Source organism: Pelodiscus sinensis, chromosome 23 (assembly GCF_049634645.1).
Source record: "Pelodiscus sinensis isolate JC-2024 chromosome 23, ASM4963464v1, whole genome shotgun sequence".
Taxonomy (NCBI): Eukaryota; Metazoa; Chordata; order Testudines; family Trionychidae; genus Pelodiscus; species Pelodiscus sinensis.
In genome coordinates, this window is record NC_134733.1 from 4980158 (window position 1) to 5006590 (window position 26433).

General features: G+C 48.5%; 1 protein-coding gene across 10 annotated transcripts in view; it reads left to right on the forward strand.

Annotated features, from left to right (window-relative positions):
- The window catches only part of CCDC30 (coiled-coil domain containing 30), a 119018-nt gene that overhangs the window by 87804 nt on the left and 4781 nt on the right, over nucleotides 1-26433 (forward strand). For 6 of the 10 annotated variants that reach the window (XM_075906724.1, XM_075906716.1, XM_075906717.1 and 3 more), the window contains 9 exons: nucleotides 2682-2858; nucleotides 5327-5536; nucleotides 7823-7876; nucleotides 8775-8932; nucleotides 11543-11708; nucleotides 14181-14302; nucleotides 19408-19549; nucleotides 22659-22795; nucleotides 23987-24101. In XM_075906724.1, the coding sequence (XP_075762839.1) occupies nucleotides 2682-2858; nucleotides 5327-5536; nucleotides 7823-7876; nucleotides 8775-8932; nucleotides 11543-11708; nucleotides 14181-14302; nucleotides 19408-19549; nucleotides 22659-22795; nucleotides 23987-24101 (1281 nt within the window). Of the gene's footprint in view, nucleotides 1-2681; nucleotides 2859-5326; nucleotides 5537-7822; nucleotides 7877-8774; nucleotides 8933-11542; nucleotides 11709-14180; nucleotides 14303-14883; nucleotides 14965-19407; nucleotides 19550-22658; nucleotides 23285-23986; nucleotides 24102-26433 lie in introns of those variants that run through there. The other 4 variants (XM_075906718.1, XR_012897362.1, XM_075906720.1 and 1 more) reach the window with 4 other exon arrangements.

The window sequence follows — 26433 nt, forward strand, 5'->3', positions numbered from 1 at the left end:
TCCTCGATAAAGATACTGAATAGCACTGTACAGGCAGTCCCCGGGTTACGTACAAGATAGGGACTATAGGTTTGTTCTTAACTTGAATTTGTACGTAACTCGGAACTGGCTCCAGATTCAGCCGCTGCTGCTGAAACTGACCAGGGGCTGACTACAGGAAGCCCGAGGCAGAGTTGCTCTGCCCCCAGCTTCCTGGAATCAGCCACTGATCAGTTTCAACAGCGGCTGAATCTGGAGCCTGGGACAGAACAGCTGGGGCGCTGCCGGGTAGGTCCCCCCAGGACCAACCCGGCAGCACCCCAGCTGCTCTACCCCAGGCGTCCACAACAAAAGCCTGGTCTGCTGGGGAGGGGGGGGCGCACTAGCTGCGCCCCTCCCCTCCCCCAGCAGACCAGGGAGACCCGGAGCAAAGCCGCAGAGGCGGCGGGGTCCCGCGCCTCCAAGGCTTTGCTCGGGGTGTCCCTGGTCTGCTCGGGGTGTCCCTGGTCTGCTCGGGGTGTCTCTGGTCTGGGGGGAGCGGTCCCCAGCAGACCAGGGACACCCCGAGCAAAGCCGCAGAGGCAGCGGGGTCCCGCGCCTCCAAGACTTTGCTCCAGGTGTCCCTGGTCTGCTCGGGGTGTCCCTGGTCTGCTGGGGACCCCCCCAGCAGACCAGAGACACCCCGAGCAGCTTTTCTCGCCCCGGAGGACGCGGTGGCGGGACCACTGCATGTCTGGGTGGTCCCGCCGCCCGTTCGTAAGTGCGGACCTGACATAAGTCGGATCCGCGTAACTCGGGGACTGCCTGTACTGAGAACAGATCCCTATAAAGCCCCACTAGAGCCAAATCATTAGATGACTATTCCCCAATTAATAACTTTTTATAATCTGTCAATTAACCAACTTTTGATCCATTTAATATGGGCTGCCTTTGACTTGCATACACTATGCTGGACTTAATCAGGTGCCTTGCAGAAGTCTAAGTTTATTATATCGCCATTTAACAATATCATTCTGACTTGTGGTATCACTTTTAACAACTTATTTTCCATGAGACCATGTTGATTGGCATTAACTATGCTACCATCTTTGAATTCTTTTCTGATTGCATCCCATATCAGCCTTTCCTGGATTTTGCCCAGAAGTGCTGTCAGGCTAACAGGCCTTTAGTTTTCCAGGTCATCCCACTTATCCTTTTTCAATATTAGCTTTTTTTTAGACTCTTGAACTACCCTGTGCTCAAAGATTTGTTAATCATTAATGGTTCAGAGGGATTCCTGCTGAATTCCTTAATAGCCAGTCCTGCAGATCTACAAATATTTAACATCTTCTGTTACTGATGGACTAGCAAGTATTGCATTATCACTGTAAGATGGGAATACATCCTCCTTTCTGAATACAGAACAGGAAGTCAGACTAGATCCGTGGTCACCAACCAGTAGATCGCGATCTACCGGTAGACCTCAGGGGCTCTAAGAGTAGCTCTTGAGCCCTCTCTGAACTGCGCGCCTACACAGTGCATTTACATTAGATTTCCTCATTTGAGGAGCAGCTACTCACCGAGCAACAACACAGGTGAGTAGCTGCGAGGAATGGTGGGAGCTGGGAGGTCGGGAGGGCTGAAACACCCCAGCAAGCTGACTGTGGCTTTCAGCTGAAAGAGGCTGCCCTGCGCTCCAGCTGATTGGCAGCTTCCCCTCTGCGCCTGCCCATGTGGAGCTTGGTGCACCCTGGCTGAGCACCACGGCCAGCTGGCTGGGCAGCCACTTCTCTTCCCTCCAGCCCGGCTGCTCTGTGCTCAGCCCAGGGAGGCTGCGTCTAGCTCCAGCTGTGCTGGAGCAAGCTTCCCAGGCTAAGTGCAGGATCACAGGTGCCCGTCTGATGGACTGTATACGACTAGCAATCTCAGACTACAACCCAGACTTCAAGACACTGGCAGATACTGTTCAGTCACAGGTGTCACATTGAGACTTTGTTATTGGAAGAAAAAATATATAATTATCAATACTTGATTTTAGATTTACAAAATAGCAGAGAACAAAATGTATAATTGTAAATGCTTCATTTGACATTTAATAGCATGAATTAAAAACAGACCATTTATTTCATAACTATAAACATGTGATTTTAATTTTATATATTGCATAATTTAAAAATAAACTGTTTAACAGAGTGTATAAGGGCTGGGGATAGCAAGTGATGGACAGGAGAATAGAGAGGGCGGGGCTTCAAGGAAGGGGTGGAGCGGTAGATCTTCGTTCTGAAACTTAAAAAGTGATCTTGGGTGTAAAAAGGTTGGAGACCACTGGACTAGATTAATTATCACAGTTGTCCTTTCTGGCTTTGGAATCTATGAACTGAGATATTTATTGAACACTTTGGCATTTGATAATTGTACCATCTTTGTCTAGTACTGTACCTAAATCTCTTCAATAATTTTGTTTATTCCTGAAGTATTTAAACAACCCTTTCTTATTTTCCTGAATCCAACTGGCTACACAATTTTCATTAATACATTTTGTTTCCCTAACTTTTCATTTGTAGTCATTGCTATCAGCTTCCTTATTTTTACACGTGGTATGTACTAGTTTTAAAAAATCTGTATTGCTGCCTTCACTTCCCCTTTTAATCAAGGTTTTTTCAAACAAGAATTTTTTCTTTCATGTTAATTTTTTCCCCTCCTCTGATTGCTTATTAATGCAGTATCTGTCTGGAGAGAGACTCCTGCAGCAGCATCAGGAGGAAATGCAACAATTGCGACAGGATTTCCACAGAGTTCAGAATTTGTGCAGCTCAGCTGAGAAGGAACTGAGATATGAAAGGGAGAAAAACCTGGACTTAAAGAAGCACAATATCTTGCTCCAGCAAGAAAGCACCAAGGTATGTGAGCAGTGTGCACCATAGTATTAAAAGAGCCACCAGGGTCCATGCACCTTGTGTGCTGTAGCACTCCTGGATCCTAGGGCATTTCCACAACAGTTAGAGGGAACGTAGTCCCACATCTCTCCACAACTATGTTCTAATCCTCTGTTTCAGCCCTGAGCCCTCAACCCCAGGCCCACCCGAGATCCTGCAATCCTAGCTGTAGTCCCTCACACTCCCGCTCCCTAAATCTCTATTCCAGCCCCAATCCCCCCCTCTCACATTCAGATCTTGGAGTCATTGTGGATCATTCTCTGAAAACATCCACTCCGTGCGCAGCAGCAGTCAAGAAAGCAACTAGAATGTTAAGAATCATTAAAAAGGGATAGAGAATAAGACAGAGAATAGCTTATTGCCTCTGTGTAAACCCATGGTATGCCCACATCTTGAATACTGCGTAAAAAGATATATTGGCAATGGAAAAGGTTCAGAAAAGGGCAACAAAAATGATGAGGGGTTTGGAACGGGTCTCATATGAAGTGAAATTAAAAAGACTTGGACTTTTTACCGTAGAAAAGAGGATACTAAGGCTACATCTAGACTGCAGCGCTATTTGGGATACTGGAGGTATCCCAGAAAAGCAATGCCGTGTCCAAGGAACACGTCCGCTTTTCCAACAATTTTCAGAAAAGTAGACATGCTGTTTCGCCATGCCTGTAAACCTCATTCTACAAGGAAGAAGGGATGTGTCGAAAGAGCAGGTTTTTCCTAAATTTGGCACCAGGTAAACATGCCACATTTCAGAAAAGCCTCTTTCGATAGAAAAGCAGAAAAAGATACACAAATTGCGTTTCACAATTTGTGTATCTTTTTCCAACTTAACTTTGTAGTTTAGACGTAGCCTAAGGGGGGATATGATAGAGGCCTATAAAATCATGAATGGTGTGGAAAAAGTGAATAAAGAAAAGTTATTTACTTGTTCCCACAATCTAAGAACTAGGGGTGACCATATAAAATGAATATGCAGCAGGTTTAAAACAAACAGAACGAAGTTTTTCTTCATTCAGCACACAGTCAACCTGTGCAACTCCTTGCCAGAGGATGTGGTGAAGGCTAGGACTTTACCAGGGTTCAAAAAAAAGCTAGATAACTATTGATGGACCTAACGTCCATGAATCTATTAGCCAGGATGGGTAGGAATGGGGTCCTAGCCTCTGTTTGTCTGGAAATGGGTGACACGGGAGGGATCATGTGAGGATTCCCTGTTGTGTTCCCTTCCTCTCGGGCATCTGGTATTGGCCACTGTTTGCAGACCAGATACTGGATTAGATGGACCGTTGGTCTGCTCCAGTATGGCCGTTCCTATGTAACCCCTTGGCCCCACTCCCACCACATGAATTTTGTTATGTGCACCAGTACGAAGGTGTGTGTCACACATCCCCTCTGCATGGTGCACATAAAAAACCCATTTGCTCACAGGTGGGAACAATTAGTGGGAACATTAGTGTGGGAGTTTTTCCCAGATCTTTCAGAGACCAAAACTAAAATGCAGTTCCTTGTGGTTCAGATGCTCATGGATGCAAAGGCCCCTTTATTTTGCCCTGGCAGTAACTTCAAACAGGAATGAATCATTAGGGCCTCTTTCCCAAAGCCCCGAAAGGCATCGAGCTGCCTTAACATGAAAGACAGAATTTAGCCCAAAGTCTGCAGCATCCCAGTTCATGTCCAGCCTGTGTCATCTGAGGAAAAGTCAAATAAGGAAGACAGGTGGGTGTATGGTAATTACCCCTGAGCAGCAGAACGATAAATGTGGTGCTACTCATCTAGCTCTATAGGAGCTGCAGTATTTATCCTGTATAGAATGCTTGCCATCTTACAAGGGCTTCACCAACACTCACTGATTCCGCCCGCAGTTCCCTTGGCAGGAAGTTCTGTAGCTACTGCACTTGTCAGAGGCAACCTAAGGCAAAGCGTTTCAGTCCCGGGTCCCAGGGGGAGGAAAGGTCAGCCCTAGGACTAAATCTCAGGATTTCTTCTTTGAGAATTACCCTCTTAGATCTCCCTCCATAGGAACCAGTGCAGGAGTCCTGGAAACATGTGAAAATCAGTTACTGGCCTAGCTGTAGAGCTGAATCTTATGAGTACGGGAAGATGCTTTTGAAAATTTCGCCCGAGACTTGCACATTTGCATACCTCCACCGGGCTGTCGTGTCTAACAGCTGTTGCGTTCCTTGAAATACCTTGCTGAATCCAGCACTTCTTTGATTTTTGCTAAGGACACTTTTAAAGCATTCAAAAACCCATTTCTCCTGATGATCCTGGGAGCAGCTGGCATTGGCCCTGACTCGGCACAAGACATTTGTTTATCTTTTGCAATAGTGGATTGTCTAGTATCCCTACCTCCCTTTTTCCCATTAGTCCATTGTGCTTGAAGCCCATGGAAGTCAGTGCTAAATTCTGTACTTTTCTTTCCTTGTCAAACTCAGGTCAAAGCCGAACTTAGACAAGTCCAACTGAAGTTAAGTGACTCAACCAACGCCTGCTCCTCTCTCACAGTGCAATGGGAGCACAGTCAGCAGAAGGTCAAAGAACTTGAACTGGAGCTGCTGAAGCACTCCCAAATAAGTAAGCTGCAGAACAGTCTGCAGGAAAAGCTTGCCCAGGAGAAATCTAGGGCTGCTGATGCAGAGAAAAAGGTAAATATACAATCCAGGTTGCATTAGTAGCAAAACTATAGTCCTCAGTCGTAGTCTGCAGAAGTTCGGACTACTAAGGGTACATCTACACTGCACGCTTCTTTTGGAATAAGCTTTTCCAGAAGAGATCTTCCAGAAAATTTTATTTCAAAATAGAGCGTCCGCGCGCAAAAAGTGCACCAAAATAGCAATGTGTTATTTCAGAAGATAGCGTCCACATTGATTGGACGCCATCTTGCATTTAAGGCCACCCGGCACCAGTTCAGGCAGGGCATTAAGTCAGCCGTTGCCTAAGGCTAGCTCTGAGATGTGTGCTTAAAGGGTTCCCTCAGACAGCCATTTCTCAGCTTCTTCTGCTTCCCTTACTTCTCAGGGACAGCAAAGCATTTCCTCTCCATGCTCTTGTTGCCCTTCCTGTGGACACCACAGCACTCCTTACCATAGAGCCGGAGCTGCCTCTGGGCATGCGATGGCCCCACACGGCCATGCTGACATTTCTGCAGGCTGCCTTCATGGCCCTGCATGGGCTCGATTCTGAGCTCATCGTTGAGAACCTCTGCCTCTGTGCAGGAGCCAGGCCTTTGCGACCGCACCCCACGGTGGTCTTCCAACCCTGGCATTGAAATCTCCCACAAAAATAATCTTGTTTTCTTTGGGGATGTCTTTCAAGACTGTGTCTAAGTGGGTGTAAAACGTCTCCTTCACATCATCGTTATTTAAAGTTGGCACGTAAGCGCTCATGACAGTTGCCTGTTGGTTTTTGGCAGTCTTCAAGTGGTGGGTCATGTGCCAGCAGGGACTTCAGATAGGATCTTTGTCAGTTCATTCTCCGCCTTGTCTTAGCTGTCCTTCTTCTGGTCAACACATTTCTACCAGGGCAGCTCTGTCGATGTTAAATTATTGGAGCTCGCGAGCGATAATTGCCGTGAGTCTTTCAGGTCGTCCACTTTCTGGATTGTCCAAATATTCCATGTTTCAAAATTTAACCTTTGATTTTGACCACATAGAGGCGAACCCACTGGACGCGATTATCCAGCCAGGGGGATTGAGGTAGACTATGTTTAGGGCACCTTTTCAAGCCCCCTCTCCATACAGGGTGAGCAGAGCGGATCCCAAATAGGGCTGCTCAGTTGTGGATGCAGCTGCCAGACCGTTCTACCACCTTGGTCCTCAAAACACAATGACTGATACACGCATCCACCACATACGTGCTGGTGCATGACTAAAAGCTTCAGGATTTCACAATCCTGCTCCCATCACCAGTCACCGTAGGGCTTAAGTTTAGGAGAATAGTGCACATAGGAAGACGCTTGTGTGATTTCTTTTAATGTGCGGGGACTGTTGCACTACAGCCACCACACGATCCTTGATGAATAGAAGGCCCAGGTCCAATGGCATGGAATCCACAAGGATTGGGAGTTTCCTGTCCGCTGCAGCCTTCATCCACCTTCACAGCCATTGTAGCATTACCCTTGCTATCCTCCGCCTGTTTTGCCGTTGAGGACTTTTAGGCTCATGCTTCTCCACCCTCTTGGTAAAATAGTTTTTCCTAATATCCAACCTAGAACACCCTCACTTGCTCCTAGTTCTGCCATCTGTCACTACTGAGAACAGCCTCTCTCCATCCTCTCTGGAACCTCCCTTCAGGAAGTTGAAGGCTGCTATCAAATCCCCCCTCACTCTTCTCTTCTGAAGACTAAATAAGCCCAAATCCCTCAGCCTCTCCTCATTGGTCATGTACTCCAGGACCCTAATCATTTTTGTTGCCCTCTGCTGGATCCTCTCCAATGTGTCCACATTCTTTCTGTAATGGGGGCCCTAGAATTGGATGCAGTACTCTAGATGTGTCCTCACCAGTGCCGAATAAAAGGGAACAATCACATCCCCAAGAGATCTGCTGGCAGTGCTCCTCCTCATGCACCCCAATATGTCGTTAGCCTTCTTGGCTACAAGGGCACCCTGACTCATATCCAACTTCTCATCCATTGTAATCCCTAGGGGTACGTCTACACTATCCCGCTAGTTCGAACTAGCGGGGTAATGTAGGCATACCGCACTTGCAAATGAAGCCCGGGATTTGAATTTCCCGGACTTCATTTGCATAAACTGGGCGCCGCCATTTTTAAATCCCTGCTGGTTCGAACCCCGTGCCGCGTGGCTACACGTGGCACGAACTAGGTAGTTCGAACTAGGCTTCCTAGTTCGAACTGCCGTTACTCCTCATTCCACGACTCGCCCTTGGTGAATCCATGTTAACTATTCATGATCACTTTCCTTTCTTCCAAGTGCTTCAAAATGGATTCCTTGAGGATCCCCTCCATGATTTTTCCGGGGACTGAGGTGAGGCTGACCGGTCTGTAGTTCCCTGGCTTGTCCCTTCCCTTTTTAAAGATGGATATCACGTTTTACCTTTTTTTCTAGTCGTTCGGGACCTCCCACGATTGCCACGAATTTTCAAATCTAATGGCCACTGGCTCTGCAACCACATCAGCCAACTCCCTCAGCTGCATTAGATCCATGGACATTCTGTTTCTATTGGCTTTCTGTGAGGGGCTTAGGTGTGTGGCCCCAGCTTTTGTCCTTACCTTTGCAAGTTGTTATTTTCTCCTCTTGTAGGTGCTTTACTCTCTCTTTCTCCGTTCTTCTTTACTCCTCACTGGGATCTCTGCCTTTGTCCATGTTTTCAGTCTCGTCCCACTTTCTGTTCTGTTCTCATCTCACTCCCCAGCCTCCCAGGAGGTTGGCTTCTAGCCCTGTCACTGTCCATTTCTAATTTCTCTCTCCCCTTCTACCTCAGCTCAGCCCACCATGTACTCCCCCAATCATCCAGCCTGTGCCCACCAGTGTTCACTGCGGCCCCCTCCCTCGCTCACCATTACCCATGCACCGGGGATTAGAATGGCGTGGGGAGCAGGGGCCAGATGCCCAGGGGAGAGCAGCGTAGCTGAAGAGGAGCAGCTCTCCTGGCCAGTGTGCTAGGAAGGACGGCAACCAAGGGGAATGAGTACTCTGTGGCTGGAGAGCCAAGTCTGTGCACCCTTCCTGCACCAGTGGGCAGCCGTTCCTTCAGACAGCAGAAGTGGCACTGGGGGGCACACAGCTGGCCGGGGAGAGGCTGGCGCTGCACACTGTACCAGAGACAGGTTCAGTGCTCCAGGCAGCCTGCAGTAGTAGCCAGCAGTTATTGACGGGATGCAGCCAAAGCCTATTGTTTAACTGACAACCAATTTCCCCCAAGGTTTTGGAGCTACAGCAAAAACTGAAGGAGTCCCACCACCAGCTCCGCCTAACGGAGACCCATGTTTTCGGCAGGAAGCAAGTGGAGGAGGAGCTAAAGGAGGCCCAAGAAAGGGAAGCCCAGCTGCGGCGGCAGCTCCAGGAAGAGCAGCGGAAAAGGTGACAGGAGCTGGGAATACATCTCAGTGCAGAGGCGAAGGGGGGCTGCTCCCAGGAGGTTGGCTTCTCTGCCAGCCTGAACAGGAAACGGTGCGTGTGGGCCTGGGTCCCCTCCCCTGCAGAACTGAGGGCTTCTGCACCATGGCCAGGCTGTAGAGATGGGCCCTGTGGACACGCCTTGAGAGGTGGCAAGGGAATGCTTTAGTCACGGTCCCCCCGGAGAACTTAAAACCCCAGAAGGGAGTCCTGAGCAGTCCTAGGGGTGTGGGAATGTAGCAGGATGTATGCTGCAAGCAAACTGCACGGGGGCTGTGGATCACAAACGGCAAAACACTCTGGATGGGGAGCAGGTCTCCAGCCTGCCGATGTTCTGCTTGGAAGGCGTTCCTGTCAAAGGCAGCCTCTGTGCAGCAGAAAGCCTCCCTGCCCAAGAATGGGGTTGTAGCAGTATTGTTGCTCTGTGGGATACGGCAGAACTGCCAGGCCCCAACCAGAGTCCCGCTGGGCTGGATGCTGTACAGATACAGAGCACAAGATGGCCGCTGCCCCACAGAACGCACAGTCTAAATAAACATGGCAGACAAAGTTTAGGAGGCAGGGCAAAGAGAAAGGGCCATGCGGCAAGGTGGTGGGACAGCTGGGCTGTATCCCAGAACCCAGAGACTAAAACCTGGCTCTCCTAACACCCAGTCGAGTGCCCTGGCCACAAAACCCCCTGCTCCTGGCGGCAGGTACGTGGCTCTGGCAGAGCGGGTTTGCCAGAGCCATAACTCAACAGAAACCTCCATTTTCTAAATTCACCCAAAGCCACCAAGAGGCTGCAGAATCCAGAGACCTCCCCACAAAAGCTAAGTCCAGCTTGCTGCAGAGTACACAGGGCCCTGGCCGTAGTGTGCCCATCGTCATGGAGTCTGGACGCCAGCTCCTAGTGGGAATGAGCATCAGGCCCTAGCGAATGATCCAACAGCCTTTAAAGATAAGTCTGTGCTGTGGGCACATTCAGAGTTCCTTCCAAGGGGGTGACTGACAAGCCCTTCCTGCACAACAAACTTGTGTCAGCCTAGCTAAGTTAGTCGGGGTGTGAAAAGACCTCCCCTCCGCCAACACAGCAATGCCAGCACATCCCCCGGTGCAAACACAGCTGATGCCATGGCGGGGGGGAGGGGGTTAGCTCTGTCAGAAAAGCTCCTCTGTTCTGTGTAAGCAGCATGCACACTGGGGGGTCTTTGCCACTAGAGTCCTACTGGCAAAGCATCTGGAGTGTGCGCAAGGCCACAGAGTTCCACCTGAACCATCCTGTGGATTTTATTTGTCCCATCCCACGTGCATGTGAATGACACATTAGCATTTTATCTGGCCTAAGCCTTAGTTTAGAAAGTGCTCCCAGCTTTGTGTAGCATTGTCTACATCAGCGGTTCCCAAACTTTTTGGCATCACGCCCCCCTTTTTGATTTTTGAAAAACCCTCCCGCCCCCCCTCTCCCCAAATAGCAGTAAAACTTGTTGAGAAAAAAACCGGAACTGAACAGGGCAGCAAAACTTGATGGAGGGGGAGGCTGGGTCGCCTCGCACCCCCCCTGGAATTTCTTCATGCCCCCCAGTTTGGGAACCCATGATCTAGATGCATCTGACGAAGTGGGTCTTTGCCCACGAAAGCTTATGCTCCAACACTTCAGTTAGTCTCTAAGGTGCCACAGGACTCCTCGCCGCTTTTACAGATTCAGACTAACACGGCTACCCCTCGGATACTTCAAAAAAAGTGTTATTCCTTGTAAAACGAGCTTTACTGCCGTCGACAAAACTACCGCGTTCAGTCGACTTATTGTCAACAGAACGCAGCGGTATTGTAGACACAGGTATAGTTTTGTCGACAAATCGTACCTCTTTAACTATGCAAGTATTATTTGAAGGATACAACTCCCCCAGTGTGGATAAAGTTATACCAGTATAAAGGGGCTTATGCCAGTAAAGCGTATTCCAAATGGAAAGGAGAATAAACTCTGCGGCTGTGTCTAGACTGGCAAGTTTTTCCACAAAAGCAGCTGCTTTTGCACAAAAACTTGCCATCTGTCTACACTGGCCGCTTGATTTTGCGCAAAAGCCCTGACGTTCTACTGTCCGAAATCAGTGCTTCTTGCGCAAATGCTTTGACGTTCCCATTCGGGCAAAAGCCCTTTTCCAGAAATGTTTTTGCGCAAGAGGGCCAGTGTAAACAGCTAAAAACTGTTTTGAGCAAAAAAGCCCAGATGGCGATCGGGGCTTTCTTGCGCAAAACCGCATCTAGATTGGCACGGACACTTTTCCGCAAAAAGTGCTTTTGCGGAAAAGCATCCGTGCCAACCTAGACGCTCTTTTCCGCAAATGCTTTTAACGGAAAAAGTTTTCCGTTAAAAGCATTTGCAGAAAATCATGCCAGTCTAGACGTAGCCTGCTGGTATAAGGCGTCTTTATACCAAAATCACTGGGTCCATACCAGGGACTATAGTGGTGTAACTACTTACACTGGTACAAAATCTGAGTGCACCAGGCCCAGAGTAACTCGGAAACCCTGTCAACTTGACTCTTTATCAGCCACTTCCATTGTTGCCTCATTGCTGTGACCTGCTTTTAGGAAGCTCCTGGATCAGCATGCGGAGGAGCTGCAGCTGCAGCTCAGACGCTCCCATGAAACTGAGACTTCGCTGGCCAAGACTCATGCTGAGCTGCAGGTCAGGTTTCAGCAGCAGGAGGCGCAACTGCGTGTATTAGAGGATGAAAAAAAAGCATCATCAGATGAGGTACATTGTTCACTGCGGCTCTGGGCTTGGCTGGCGGGGATGGGGAGAGGTTGGGGGCATAAATGACTTTGCTGTTCCAATTACTGGCTTCAGTGCAGACCATAGCGCTCAGAGTGAGTACCTCCCTATCAGCTGATAACACAGCTGTGCAGAATGTGCAGATGTTTCACAAAAGCTATGTGTGACTCCATATCCCCCGTCACCTTGTATTGCTACCCACTGGGCAGGAAGGAGTTAATTTCTCCCCTGGCACCGGCGGGTAAGGAATGGGGATGTCGGTGTCACCTGGTCTTGCCCGGATTGGGATGAATGAATTATCTAGAACTGTCCCAAAGTGGATGAATTTACCTTGGGAATGGAGGACCCAAGACTAGACATTGGCTTTTAACAGCTGGAAGGTGCAGCAGGGTGCACAGGGAGATGATGGGCTAAGAGAGAGCAAACCTACAGGATTGCAGATGCCCAGGGGAAAGGGGAAAGAAACAGAGATGAAATCCAGAAGCTTTGCACAGGAGAGGCAGGTAAATCTGATAGCTTGGGCTTTCCGGTACTTTTTCACACTAACCCAGGGCTACTCAACTTTGGAAGCCCCAGGGACCACAGTGATACTCACAGCACATGCCGAGGGCCGCAACTTAAATGTGATTGCATAGACATGCAAATATATATGTAAGTAGCTGCTTTCACACTGATGGGCATGAATACAAAGATTAAGGCAAGACCACACACAAGACTACACAACACGCAGGCCCCATTCAAGTCAGTTCTGCTGATATTAATAAAATGCAACATTTACCCAATTTCCACCCATATGACAGCACTGTTAATGAGCAATGACAGTCCAGGAATTTAACTACAGAAAACCATTATATTAACTACTCGCAGGCTGTGTGTTGAGCCCCGTGTAAACCCAAACCACACTGCGGGCCGCAAACAAATGGGACGCATGTTCAGGAGCCCTGCACTAACCTAAGGACCCTTTAGTACTGGGTTCAGGAGGTTTCTAGTTGACTCTAAATGTTGGTTTGTTCTGAATAGGTTGTCCTGCTTCGCTGTAAATCCCTGACTGTTGTCTTGCTCCCCAGCTAAGTCTCTATCCAGGCTCATTGGAACCCACAGAAGAGCCACATTGAGAACAGAGGTGCTAGCGCCGAAGTGGGGGGGTTGCAGGCCTCTGCCCAGGAACTGACAGTGCAAGGTCAAATCCTAAGCTGTTCTGAACCCCTGCAACTCCCCCTGGTTTCAACAGGGGCTGTCGACAGAGAGATGTAGATTAGACACGTCGAAATTGCTATTGAAGCAGGGATTTAAATAGCCCTTGCTCCATTAGCATAAACATGGCCGCTGCTTTTTTTTTTCTAAATGGAGCTTTTTTCGGAAAAAAGGGCAGTCTAGACACAGATCTGTCGAAAAATAAACCCTTTTTCGAAAGATCCCTTAAACCTCATTTTTGAGGAATACAGGATCTTTCAAAAAAGGGTTTATTTTTCGACAGGTCCGCGTCTAGACTGCCGTTTTTTGTTTTTTCGAAAAAGCTCCGTTTCGGAAAAAAGCAGCAGCCATGTTTATGCTCATGAAGCGTGGGCTATTTAAATCCCTGCTTCATTAGCAATTTCGATATGCCTAATCTGCATCTCTCTGTCAACAGAGAGGTGTAGTCTAGACACAGCCAGGGATTCGTGGTGTTCAGCACCTCTTCCGGACCTGGGTGATGTGAAAGCACAGGGAGCTCTTTGTGCTTCCTTCCATTACACCCTCCCACCTGCCTTGGTAAGCCCTGGTCTACACTTAAAAATTAGCTGCACTTAACTACATTGCTCAGGACTATGAAAAACATCATGCCCTGAGCACTGTAGTTAGGCTGATCTCCCCACCTTCCCAACCCTCGTGTAGACATGGAATTGGAGAGTACTTCCATTAACCTAGCTACTGCCTCGTGGAGTGATTGCATCCACAGAAACCCCCCTTCTGTTGCTGTAGGAAGCATGTACAGTGCAACCCTGCAGCTGTCGCACTGTATCACACGAGGCCTAAGGTTTATTGTGCATAGTGCTCCATGGGAGGGTACGGTGAGGGCAGGATGGAGCAGGAGAAAGTAGCCCCTTTCCTTTCAGAGCATGGGGCTTTTGGTACAGTCGTCTGGACAGGACACACTACATCTGGGAGTTGTGTCCCTTCTCTCTGTGCCCTTGCCAGGAGCAAAAGGGAGAGCCACATTCTTTCCCTTCGCTATGAGGATTCAGGCTCTTCCTGTGTTCATGGGCGGGCAGCTCCATTGGAGTGGCAAGAGCAGGATAGACTAGATGGGATTGTTCCTTTGTCCGGTTTTTGTTTGCGCCTCACTGGAGCAAAAGCGGAGCTTTGAGATAGGGAAGCTGTTGAAGCCAGAGCCTGGAGTACACGGATTGAAATGAAGTTTTCAGCCCCTGCATTTTCTAAAGCAAAATTCCAAAACATGCATCTGTTTTTCAGCATCTCCATTGTCAAAGGCACAATCAGAACCTTTCAGAGCAGCTGTCACTGTTGCAGCAGGAGAAGCAAACGCTCCACGAGGAATATGATTGTCTCCTGAAGCAGCTTGATATCTACGTCAGGTAACTACCCAAGCACCAACTAATGAGATTGCAGGGCAGCGGCTCTTTGTGTCCCTGTTGTGACAGTGGAGTAGATTATGGTGTAAACTTTGGTCTCTCATGTAAAATACAAGGAACACGGAGAGATCTACTTTCAGCTGACATCTTCAAACACAATCAGGTGAAGTAAATGTCCCGCTTCTGCAGATACTTACTTCACTCTGTGTTCTTCCCTTCAGGAGCAGGGCACAGGTGCCATATAGGCAGGAGCACTCGGCACCGATGCAACAGGAGCTGTACTGGGTGTTATGCTCTTCAGACATTTTCCAAAGGTTTTTTGATGGACAACGCCTTTATGATCAGATCTGAACCAGACTCACAACATTTTCCAATATCAAACACCTTCACAAGAGTGGAGATATTTGATTGTGGTTGGAATGATTTTGGAAAAACTGAAACAAACATTTTGAATTGTTTCAAAAATGTCTTTTTGTTTTGGCGGGAACAAACCCGCCACTCTCATGTTTTTACTCCTCCTCCTGTTTTACTAAATGGACCCACCTTTTTCTGAACAGCTGTAATTGCCTGCCTGTGGTTTCCAGGTGCAGCTGAACACCCTAGTTTTGACCTATGCAGCGTACCTGGGCCGGTGTCCAGTCTTCCTGAGATAGGGCCACGATAAGGTGGGTGCATAATTGGCTGGATAACCGTAGTCAGAGAGTTGTTGTTAACGGTGCTAATTCCTGCTGGAAAGGGATAACAAGTGGAGTTCCGCAAGGGTCTGTTTTGGGACCCGCACTGTTCAATATCTTCATCAATGATGTAGATATTGGGATAGAGAGTACGCTTATTAAGTTTGCAGATGATACCAAACTGGGTGGGGTTGCAACTTCTTTGGAGGATAGGGACATAATTCAAAATGACCTTAGCAAGTTAGAGAAATGGTCAGAGGTAAACAGGATGAGGTTTAATAAAGAGAAATGCAAAGTGCTCCACTTGGGAAGGAACAATCAGTTCCATACATACAAGATGGGAAGCGACTGTCTAGGAAGGAGCATGGCGGAAAGGGATCTAGGGGTCATAGTGGACCACATGTTGAATATGAGTCAACAGTGTGATGCTGTTGCAAAAAAAGCAAATATGATTCTAGGTTGTATCAACAGGTGTGTTGTAAGCAAAACTCGTGAAGTCATTCTGCCGCTCTACTCTGCACTAGTTAGGCCTCAGCTGGAGTACTGTGTCCAGTTCTGGGCGCCACATTTCAAGAAAGATGTGGAGAAATTGGAAAGGGTACAGAGAAGAGCGACGAGAATGATTAAAGGTCTAGAGAACATGACCTATGAAGCCAGGCTTCATGAACTGGGCTTGTTTAGTTTGGAAAAAAGAAGATTAAGGGGGGACATGATAGCGGTTTTCAAATATCTAAAAGGGTGTCACAAGGAGGAAGGAGAAAATTTGTTCCTCTTGGTTTCTGAGGACAGGACAAGTAGGAATGGGCTTAAAGTGCAGCAGGGGAGGTTTAGGTTGGACATTAGGAAAAAATTCCTAACTGTCAGGGTGGTCAAATATTGGAATAAATTGCCAAGGGAGGTGGTGGAATCTCCCTCTCTGGAGATATTTAAGAACAGGTTAGATAGACATCTGTCAGGGATGGTGTAGACGGAGCTTGGTCCTGCCTTGAGGGCGGGGGGCTGGACTCGATGACCTCTCGAGATCCCTTCCAGTCCTATGATTCTATGACACCTCTGTGGGCCAGCCAGCCTGCCACAGCTGTGATCAGCAGAAACACCATGGGCATTAAAGTGAAAGAGTTATCAGTCTGCCTTTCTCCATGAGTCAGTCTTTGCTTTGGACGTAGCACCCTCATTCTCTAATCTCTTGTCTTTACAGGCTTTGCAAAAGCCCATCTACTTGGCAGGACAATTGGAGAAGCGGGTGGTGTGGGATGTTCTGTGGGTTTGATTTCTTGGCTGCAAGTCTGATTTACTTTATTGTGTCATTATGTTGGGTGGTTATTTTTCAGCAGTCAGTGCCCTGCTGCAGTGTCAATGTAGCCAGTCCAAATGCTGAGTGACCATCCTAACTTACTGGCGCGGTGGTTTCTCTGAACTAGTTCAAACTTCACCCCTTCTGGAGGTTTAAAAAAAAAACACCGGAATGTGTCCCAGAAGAGGTACCAGCCTCAGGGCCCAGTTCACAGCCCTGACAATCTGCATGTGGGCACGTTTCTGGAGTTCAGACTGCTGCAATAAGTGAAGAAATTGATGGAGCTTTTCATCATCAAGGAAGGAGAGAGAGGCTCTGACCGATTGTCTAGGGCACAGATGGCTGAATGCAGAACACTGGGTTCACTGTGATTTTACCCCAGTGTTCTGCAAGTGTCACCGTACGGGTACCAGGGATTACAGTGTGTCTTGGGAGCCATTTATGGGGTGCTAGGGGACATTAGCCCCCCTTGAAAGTTTGAACCCCTGGATTTCATAGTTGAGGTCTGCTTAAAGCTGCATGCCTTGGCTCCACAGGCAGCTCTTAACTGCAACAGAATTTGAGCTCCTTGTAGCTTTTCCTTTGCGGCAGGGAGTTTGTTATAAAAAGAGGGAGGCAGATGATTAAGAATAACAAAAGGCTGGGCATTCAAGTAGTTAAGGGATCATTAGATCCTCATACACTGCCTACTACTTAAAAGGTGGGGGGGAAAGGAGTAGCAATTGGTGTAGTGCTGCTGGGATTTGCATTTGGACCAGTACTGTTAAAATTTTAAATGTTCTTGAAAAAGGGGTGAACACTGAGGTGGCAAAATTTGCAAATACTGCAAAATTACTCAAAATAGTTAAGTCCAAAGCTGACTGCAAAGAGTTACAAAGGGATCTCACAGAACTGGGTGATTGGACGACACAATGGCAAATGGAATTCAATGTTGAGAAATGGAAAAATATAATCCCCAACAATGCATACACAAATGATGGGATGTAAAATAGCTGTTACCACTCAAGAAAGAGATCTTGGAATCCTTGTGGATAGTTCCATGAAAACATCTGTTCGGTGTGCAGTGGCAGCTTAAAAAATTGACAGAATATTGGGAATCATAGAACCATAGAGCTGGAAGAGACCTCAGGAGTCATCAAGTCCAGCCCTCTGCCCAAGGCAGGACCAATCCCAACTTAATCAACCCAGCCAGGGCTTTGTCAAGCCGAGACTTCAACACCTCTACGGAATCACTGAGAAAGGAATAGATAATAAGGGAAAATATCCTGTTGCCTCTATATAAAGTCATGATATGCCCACATCTTGAATGCCAAATGCAGATTTGGTCACCCCATCTAAAAAAGCTATATAGGATTTGGAAAAGGTACAGAAAAGGTAACAGAAATGATTAGGGTAAGGAACAGCTTCCATATGAGGAGAGAAGAACAAGACTGGGACTTTTCAGCTTGGAAAAGAAATGACTAAAGGATGGGAGAATGTGTTAGAGGTCTAGAAAAACATGAATGTTGTGGAAAAATAGAATAAGGAAAAGTGTTATGTTAGTGAAGGAGTAAATAACAAAAATTAAATTAAATGTATAGGCAGATGATTTAAAACAAATTATTTTTAATCTTCACAGTCAACCAGTGGAACTCTTTGCCAGAAGATGGTAGAAAGGCCCAATCTTTAACAGGGTTCTGATAAGAACAAAATAAGGTCAAGGAAGACAGATCCATCAATGTCACCTAGCCAAAATGGGCAGGGATGGTGTCCCTAGTTTCTGTTTGCCAGAAGCTATGAGAGAGTGACAGGGGATGGAGTAGTTGATGATACCTCTTCTCTTGATGCCTTCTGAAGCACCTGGCATTGGCCATTGTTGGAAGACAGAATACTGGAATAGATGGACCATTGGTCTGACCCAGTATTGCCATTCTGGTCTTGTATAGAGCCCAAATGTATCTGCCTCCTGCTGTAACCCTCTAGACCCCGCTCCAGTTCCAGGACTGACGTAAAACCCAGGAATCTTGACAATCTCTCTCTCTCTCTCTCTGCAGTTAGTAATTCTGTATCTTAGAATTTTAAGACTAACCATTGTCCCTTAAGTGATATGTTCTTATGTTAATATTAGAGCTGAGTGGGTCTCGTATTTATTTAAATTACCTTTGTTGTATATAGGAATTAGATACAGCTAATTTCTAAGTTATCTGCCAAAACAAAACAAAAGAAAACGCGAGAGCTTCCCAGTGCCTTAATAGCCCTAGAAAGAGGTGATGTGTGTGTGGGAGGGGGAGGGGGAAAGGAATCGGTCACCCTCCCCCCCACTCATACAGTTTGCTGCTTGACTTGTGCTGAGCATGCTCGGTACCGCTGCTGAAGCTGCTGTCCTCATCTGCCCCATCCATGCTCTCACTCTCTTCTTCCCTCCCCGTCAGCCCTTCCCCCCCATCACGGCATGCACCAGTTGCCAGTGCTTTTTTGTTAAAAAAAGGGGGGGCAGTACTCCAAGGGGAAAGTTGTTGAGCCAAAAAAAAAAAAGCTAGGTTGAGACATTTACGTGCAGAGGTGCCGGTACACTTCGTTCTTTCCAGCTAAGCGCTGACTGGAGGTGCCGGTACTGCATACCGGGCAGACCCCTCACAAAAAAAGCAGTGCCAATTGCCCACCCTGCCAAAATCTGAAATGGCGGCCCTGAGTAAGACCACAGTCACGCAGGGAGCAGCTGAACCTGGCATCTTCAGAATCCGAGCTAAGAAAGGGAAGACTGAAGTAGTTGAAGCCTCGTGCCAGGTTTATTCACACTAGGCAGGGCGGGATTGCCCTTTGTCCTGGTCTCTGGGAGAAGGACCGGATGGGACCCATTGAGGAGCTGACTTGTAGAGAACTTCAGAAACAGGCTCTGATTGGCTGAAGCTGTAGCGTATTTAAATACATGTTTAAGAAAAGAAACTCTGGATGGGCAGCCTCAAATGTGAGGTGCAGAACCCAGAGCCTCGTCCTTTTGGTTCCGACTTTGGATTTGTGGCCAACAGAAAAACGGACAGTTTGCGGGCTCCTTTCTCAGGACTCATGCGCCTGCAGGTGCAGTTCTGGAAGCTGGGAGGCCTCCAGAAAAAGCAGTCACCCATTTTAATAGGCTGCTGTTTCCATAACTGTCTTCTCAGGAAACACAATGAGCGGCAGCTCCGCCACAAAGCCAAGCTTCGCAGAGCCAAGGAGACCTTTCTTCATGAAGTGAAGAGACGAGACGTGAGGATTCAACAGCTGGAAAGTGAAATTGTGCTGTCCAGGAGTCAGACGGGAAAGGTGAGGCAGCAGATGACAGAGCTTCCCACTTGGGGGAGGGGCACCTATTGCTCCAGGTGGGTTCCGAAACAGAAGCTGCCTCAGCAGTCACTGGCATGCATGTCTTAGTAGCTCAGCTGTTCAGATGGAGTCTTAGCTCATGCCCTGTGCTTATGGGCAGTTCAGGAATCTGGGAGTCAGCATAGGGAGCTAAGAGCTTGGAAGAGTCCGTACTGCAGAGACCACTGTTAATAATCAGCTTTCCTGAACTAGACAAAGGCTCCAGTCCTCACCGAGACAAACAAGTTCATACAAACGATGAGCCAAAAAAGGATAGTGTTTGGGAAGCGAAGCCACCTCGTGTTTGAACCACCCATCCCAATGCCTAATGCGTAATAAAGACATGCCAGGGCTCAAGCAGTTGTTTTACATTCATAACGGAGGTGCTGGGTGTAGTAAGTCTGTAACATGGAGTCAGCAGGCCTGAGTAAAGGCCTGTATCATAAAAACAGCAACAGGCCTGGAATCTAGTGAGCAAGGCTTTGGTTCAGTAACATGGCAGCCAAGAAATTGTATGATTGTGTAAGTTAGGTTGAGCATGGAAGAACATAGGGAGGCACCGGGAACAAAGGATCAAATACAGATTGAGAGCCAGAGGGGAGGAGCAGAAACATCTTGGTACCAACAAACACCCCAAAAAATAACGTACATACCAGCCTAGGATCAGGACCAGAAAGAAGTTGACAGCATGAAAGATAGTAAGTAGACCCCTCTTCTGCCAAGTGAGGGGTGAGAACTAGGTAACAGAGGCTGGCAACCTGGTACCTAAGAAGTGATGTAGCTTGGTTGTCCATGTCTATAAAAGGGCACCGCAAAGAGTGAGCGCCCACTGACCCTGGATGGGGGTTGCTATATGCACTTTTATATGTGTGGCGTTACCAAGGCTTATAGAATGCACAGTGGCTTAGCACTGAGATGGTCTGCTAACAACTGTTAATGTAAGTCATTTGGTAACAAACCTGCTAGGGGTTGGTACATTGTCCATGCTTGCAGAATGCCCTGTGGCTTAGCGTTGAGACAGCCGGCTAGCAACTGTTAATGCCTGTCACTGGCAATAAACCTGCTCGATTGGTTTCATCTTTGCCTGATCTGTTGTTTCTGGGGGCTCTCAGAGGTCTACTGTGTTGACTCAAGTGCAGGGGTTTAATGCTTATAGAAGGCGCACCCGCTCACACGCACACACGCAGACGAGAGTTTATCAGCACCGACGGAGTAGAGGAACCCACCAGCACAACCCCAAAGCCCTGACTGACGACACTGGTCTCTGAACAGTCAGGCCCAGAGGTGCTGGGCTCTGAACGGCCCTGACACAATTTAAGCCCTGATCCTGCTTCCCAAGCCCATTGCTGCTGCATTTGCCTCAAACGTTCCAGAAAAGCCCGACCTGGCAACGATCCAGCGTGAAATGTCAGAGCAGCTGAGCAGGGATGAAGTCGGGGAGGTGAAATCGGGCTCACTGAGCCACGCTTGTGTAAGCCTGAACAATGGAGAGAGACGAGCATCTCAGCACTTAGGGTGCAAGGAGGCAGAGATTTCCTGGGTACCACAGCTCATGTGGCTCCCTGTCCGGTTTAGGAGGAGCTCCCTGTCAGTGGATTGGCAGCTTTGCAACCCCAAGCAAGTCCTGCCATACCCTGTACTGGTGCCATGGTCTTGCTTTCAGCCGTTTCTCCATCTCCTCAGTCTCTAGTCACCCTCCATTCTTTTGGGCGCTTGAGCCCTTTCCTGTTGCCTATTTCACGAGCAGACCAAGTGCTGCGTGAGAGGGCTCAGTTGGCTAAGACTGCATGCACGCTCGCAGCTGAGCTCCGTGCCGCAAGAGCCGCACAGCAGCCAAAGCAAGCAGCCCCTCACACAGCTGAATTCATGGGGGGCTGCTGCAGGCACAGGAGCGAGTGATTTCTAAGGACCGAGCACACTGCAGTTACAGCAGCAGCGATTTTGGCCTGCCGCAGAGATGTGTTTTGGGTACAGGTTGGCCCTCTGGTCCAGCACCCTTGGCACCGGACTGGTCCCAAAGGAGGGAGCTTGCTGGACCAATTCCTGCCGGGGTCTGTCAGCAGACCTAGCAGAGCTCCCCTGCCCCCAGGCCACGGTCTTCTCACTCCACTCTGCCGCCCTGAGGCCATTGGGCTCCACTCCCCAGGGTGCCGCGGCTCCAATAACCCAGGGCCACTGGGGCTGCCTTGGCTTTCAAGCACCAGGGCTGCCACAGCTCTGGGATGCTGGAGCTGCTTGGGCCACCGGGGCTTCGCTCCCCAGAGCTGCGTGGCTCTGTTGCTCCAGGACCCCTGGGGCTCCCTGACTCCAGGGCCACCAAGGCTCAGGGCATTGGAGCTGCCTCAACCACTCCCCAGCCATGGCTCTGCTTCCCCAAAGCTGCCAGAGCTTTGTTCCTCAGGGCCAGGGCTGCTGCAGCTCCACCACCCCAGGATGTTGGTGCTCCATTACCCCGTGGCCACCATGGCTTCACTGCCCTGAGGCCACCAGGGCTGCTGTGACTGGCTCCGCGAGCTCAAGGCTGCTGCAGCCAACCCCATGGCCACCCAGCTCTCTGGTCTGGGGGCTGTCTGGTCCAGCAACGTCCATGGTCCTGCCAGAGCATGGATTTTGCCGGACCAGAGAGTCCCAGACGAGAGAGGTTCGACCTGTATTAGAAACCCTTTATTTTAATGCAGTTCCCTATTATTAAAAAAACCTGTCCAAGTGCAAAGAACCCTTCCCTGCCCGGAGGATCTTACTGTGACAGGCGCTGCCCAGTGGCTCTCTGTTGCCTGGCCACAGTAGACGTTCCTGATGTTACTTATCGTGACTGAGGTTTTCTGAATTAATTTGTCCTTTTCTGCAAAAACACAGGTTCCCGGGGGAGAGCAGTGCCTGGGAAACATGGGATTGTCTCACGTCTGCTTCCAAGGGTGCCAAATGTTCTTCCCACCTACCCATCTGAAACGCCATGGGAAGGGTGTGACTGCCAGCCACATACCATTAAATACAATACTTCTTGTATGCACTCCCCACTTGGAGAGCTGTGGATGAAAAGGGCTGTATCATCCGGTTTTCTTACCCACAGGAACATGCGTTGATCAGACAGATCACCACGGAGAATGAGAATTTGCTGCAAGAGAAAAGAGAGCTCTTACAGCGGCTTAGCGACCAGGAAGAGATTGGACGGAACAACAAATGCACCATTTCCACAATCCAGAGCAGGTGATTCATTCTCTTCCAAAGAGAGCTATTGGGCCTGTCATGGTCACGAGGGATGGCCAGCAGCCTGGGGACTAAGGGGTTAACTGTACCTAGCCAGATAGCAGTCAGCCAATAGAAATGCAGATAGGGATTTCAAACTGAGACAAAGGAATTTTGGGGTTTTCCCTCCTTTGTCTCTCGAGCCAGTTGGCTCTCCAGGGACTGAGAGGGACAGAGAACATGTCTCTCTCCAAGAAAACACTCTTCACCATCTGTAAGTAGGGCAAAGCCTAGATAAATCCGTCAAGTTTTATTGTTTTCTGGTTTGGGAATTTGGATCTAAGGCCTGTGCGTTAGAAATGGTTTTTTTCTCCCTTCTGTAACTAAGTCCTGAGCCCATGGGAATCCCCCTTGAGTTTATTAATGGGTGACTCTTTCCATCCAGTCACCTTAATCATGTTTGCAACTGTAATCTTGTTTTGGTAATAAAAGCTTATTTTCTTTTTCTAAGTAACCGGTATTGGTTCATTTTTGTGTCCTGGAAGGTCTGTGTATATATCTACCTGCTTGACAGAGAGGCAGCCACAACAGACGGCAATTTGTATTTTCTCTTTTGCTTTTCAAGCTCTTTGGGGAAAAGAGCGTGGGGTGCCCAGGGGTTGGTTTCAAGTGTCCACCCCTGTCTGTGGGTTCAAAAGCACTTGATGGTGGCAGCGGATTTTATCCTCAAAATCTTAAGACCACTCTGGAGAATGAGAATTTGCTGCAAGAGAAAAGAGAGCTCTTACAGCGGCTTAGCGACCAGGAAGAGGTTGGACAGAACAACAAATGCACCATTTCCACAATCCAGAGCAGGTGATTCATTCTCTTCCACAGAGGGCTACTGGGCCAGAGCTCACATTAGCCCCCAGTGTCATTCCGAAATGCACAGAGTGAGCCTAGGGTAGTGCAGGGGTGAGTCAGGCTGCTGCTCCTCATCCCTGAAGGAAGTACTCTGGCCACTCCACTGCTTGGTAGTGGCCCTGGCCAGGGTGCTGCATGGAAGGTGGCGCGTTTTGGAACTGCGGCGGCAGGATGTCTGAAGGATTTAAAGGCTTGTCTGAGTTCCCCAGCAGAGCGGCGGAGAGGAAAGGCCTTTGGAAGCAGGAAATGAGGAAGGTGCAGATTCATGTGCAGAAAACAAACCATTCCCTTTCTGTGTCACCCTCTCAGAGTGCAGTTCTTGGATGAAGAAAACAAGCGACTCCAGGAAAGCACCCTGCAGCTTTCCAATCAGGTTGGTGTTCTGGAGCGTACTCTGAGGAACATCCAGACCCACAGCGTAGAGGTGAGATGTGCGGCCTTCCTCCGTAAAACGGGCCTGCCTGAGGAATTTCTCCCTACAGTCCCTGCCAATGGACCTCTGTTTTAACCTCCTCTAAAGTCCATGGGGATTTTTAGTATACCTGTCCAGACAGCCCAGGGTAGGTGTATTATAGTGCCCCAGCCTCCTAAACACTGGCCTGCGTCCCACCAACTCATTTCACAAAGGACGCCCACCAGAGGTTGGCTGACAATGTCCCTCTGGATTAATTGAATTTGAGCCAGTGGCCGAGAGGTGCAAGACTTTATAGCACGTTCACGGTCTGCTGAGCCAGGCAGTGCCCTCCTCTCTTGTGTTATTAGGCCTGTTGTCAGTATGACAGAGGCATCGTTTGTTCTTACCTTTGTTCTTTTTCCAGTCATAACGAATATCCCGGTGACTGGTAACGTCAGGAACCAGGAAAAGGGTTTTTTTTAAGGCAGTAATTTTAGATATTTTACACGAATGAGCCCAAAATGTCAAACGGGTGCCTAAACCCCTACGTCAGCACCTGAGGAGGTAGTCTGATCTGAGTGCTCCCATTTCCCACTGCGTGGACTCAGGACCTCTGAGAATCAAGCCATTTCTTTGATGAGGATGTTCAATGTTTAAATAAATAGGAATTGAGTTCCTAACTCCCTGAGAGATCTTTGAAAATCACTGAAGGAGCTAAGCCTCTTTGATGCCATACGTACAGTACAGAGCCCGTACCAGCATGGCATCCCATGGGAGATGCAGCGTAGGCTGGCAAAGGAGCTGTCATTTAGCTTCTCCACCTCCCCAAATGGTCAGCCAGGCCAACAGAAGCCCTCTGCCTACACTGTGGGGTTGCCAGCAGAGCTACATCAGGGACGGGTGAGATGGTTTTTCACGCGCCTAGGTAGAGGGAAAGTAATTGTCAGGACTTACCAGTATGTCGGGCGTCCCTGGCAAAGTGGGAGAGGTGACTCTGGGCTCCTGGAAGGGTTGAGGCCTCCGGTGGGCAGGGCTGTGGACAGACTCCCCTAGCCAGCCCTTCGTGGCCGCTGCTGCCGGGGTGGCCAGGATCTCCAGGTCTGTGGTGGTGGTGGGGAGACTTGGGGCGATTTGAAGGGCTCAGGGCTCCCCGTTGCTGCCGTGACAGTGGCGGTAGCTGCTACCAGGAGCCTCCAGTCTGCCTCTCTTCTTCCCTTCCACCAGTCAGTAGCCCTACCAGACCTCGCCGGCAGAGCCGCCAGGGGGAAGCAAAAGAGGCAGTGACATAGAGCACTGCTGTCAGCCATGCATAGGCCAGTACTCGTGGGCAGTTCTTACTGGTACGATGTGCTGGCTCATTTTCATCTCTGCTCCTCACAAACATAGCTATGCTCCCTAACTTGGAAGTGTAGAACATGCCTAATTCTAGGCAACCACGTTTGAAAATGTTGGCCCTAGTGTGTAGTGCCTGGTAGCTAAAGGGAGAATAACAGCTGTATTTATATTAGTAAGTCTTCTCCCCAGACCCTACAGTGCTTATGGAAGATTAATCTATGATATAATTTGTTAGGATTGTCAACTACAGATGGCTACCTTGACTGGAGCAAGTCCACGCCATGGAAATAACATTTCCTGAATCACTTGCACATAGATTGTATCTTACTCTTTTGGGAGTTATGTTCACATTGTTGCATTGAACTGTTGTTTTTAGGTAAAAACCCATCGAATAAATTACACCCCCCCCCCATGCCACCGACACACACACAACATGTGCTCCCTTGGGGTGTTTTATCTCTTTGGAATGCTCCCCTTGGCGCCTGGGATCCTTTCTCTATAAATACTTCTCTCTAGTTCGTGAATGACACACTTGCAAGCATTGCTTCCCTACAGCGGTGATATTAGCACCTCAGAAGTTCAGGAGCCAAATTAGTAATCAGCATTACCCAAAAGAGCCACAGCAGTATGAATTGTTTCATTCCAAGTATTCTACCTTTGATTAATAACATAGCAACATCCCCCTAATTGGTTAATAGCTTAGACTGGTTAATAATTAAATCACACAGGCTTTGTCAACACTGCAGGGTTTTTGCACAAGAAGCTTTTTGCGGAAGAGATCTTCCACAAAAACTTCTTGTGCAAAAGCGTGTGCAAACCTCAAAAGCACATCACACAAGCAACGTGCTTTTGTACAAGAAAGTGTCCTCACTTCATGGACACTCTTGCACAAGAAAGCTCTGATAGCCATTAACAGAATGGCCATCAGAGCACCTGTGCTTTTTCTGATAGGCTCTTTTTGCGCAAGAAACCCCTGCGGAGCATCCACATGCCTTTTTGCACAAGAGCTGTAGTGCAAAAAAGAGTT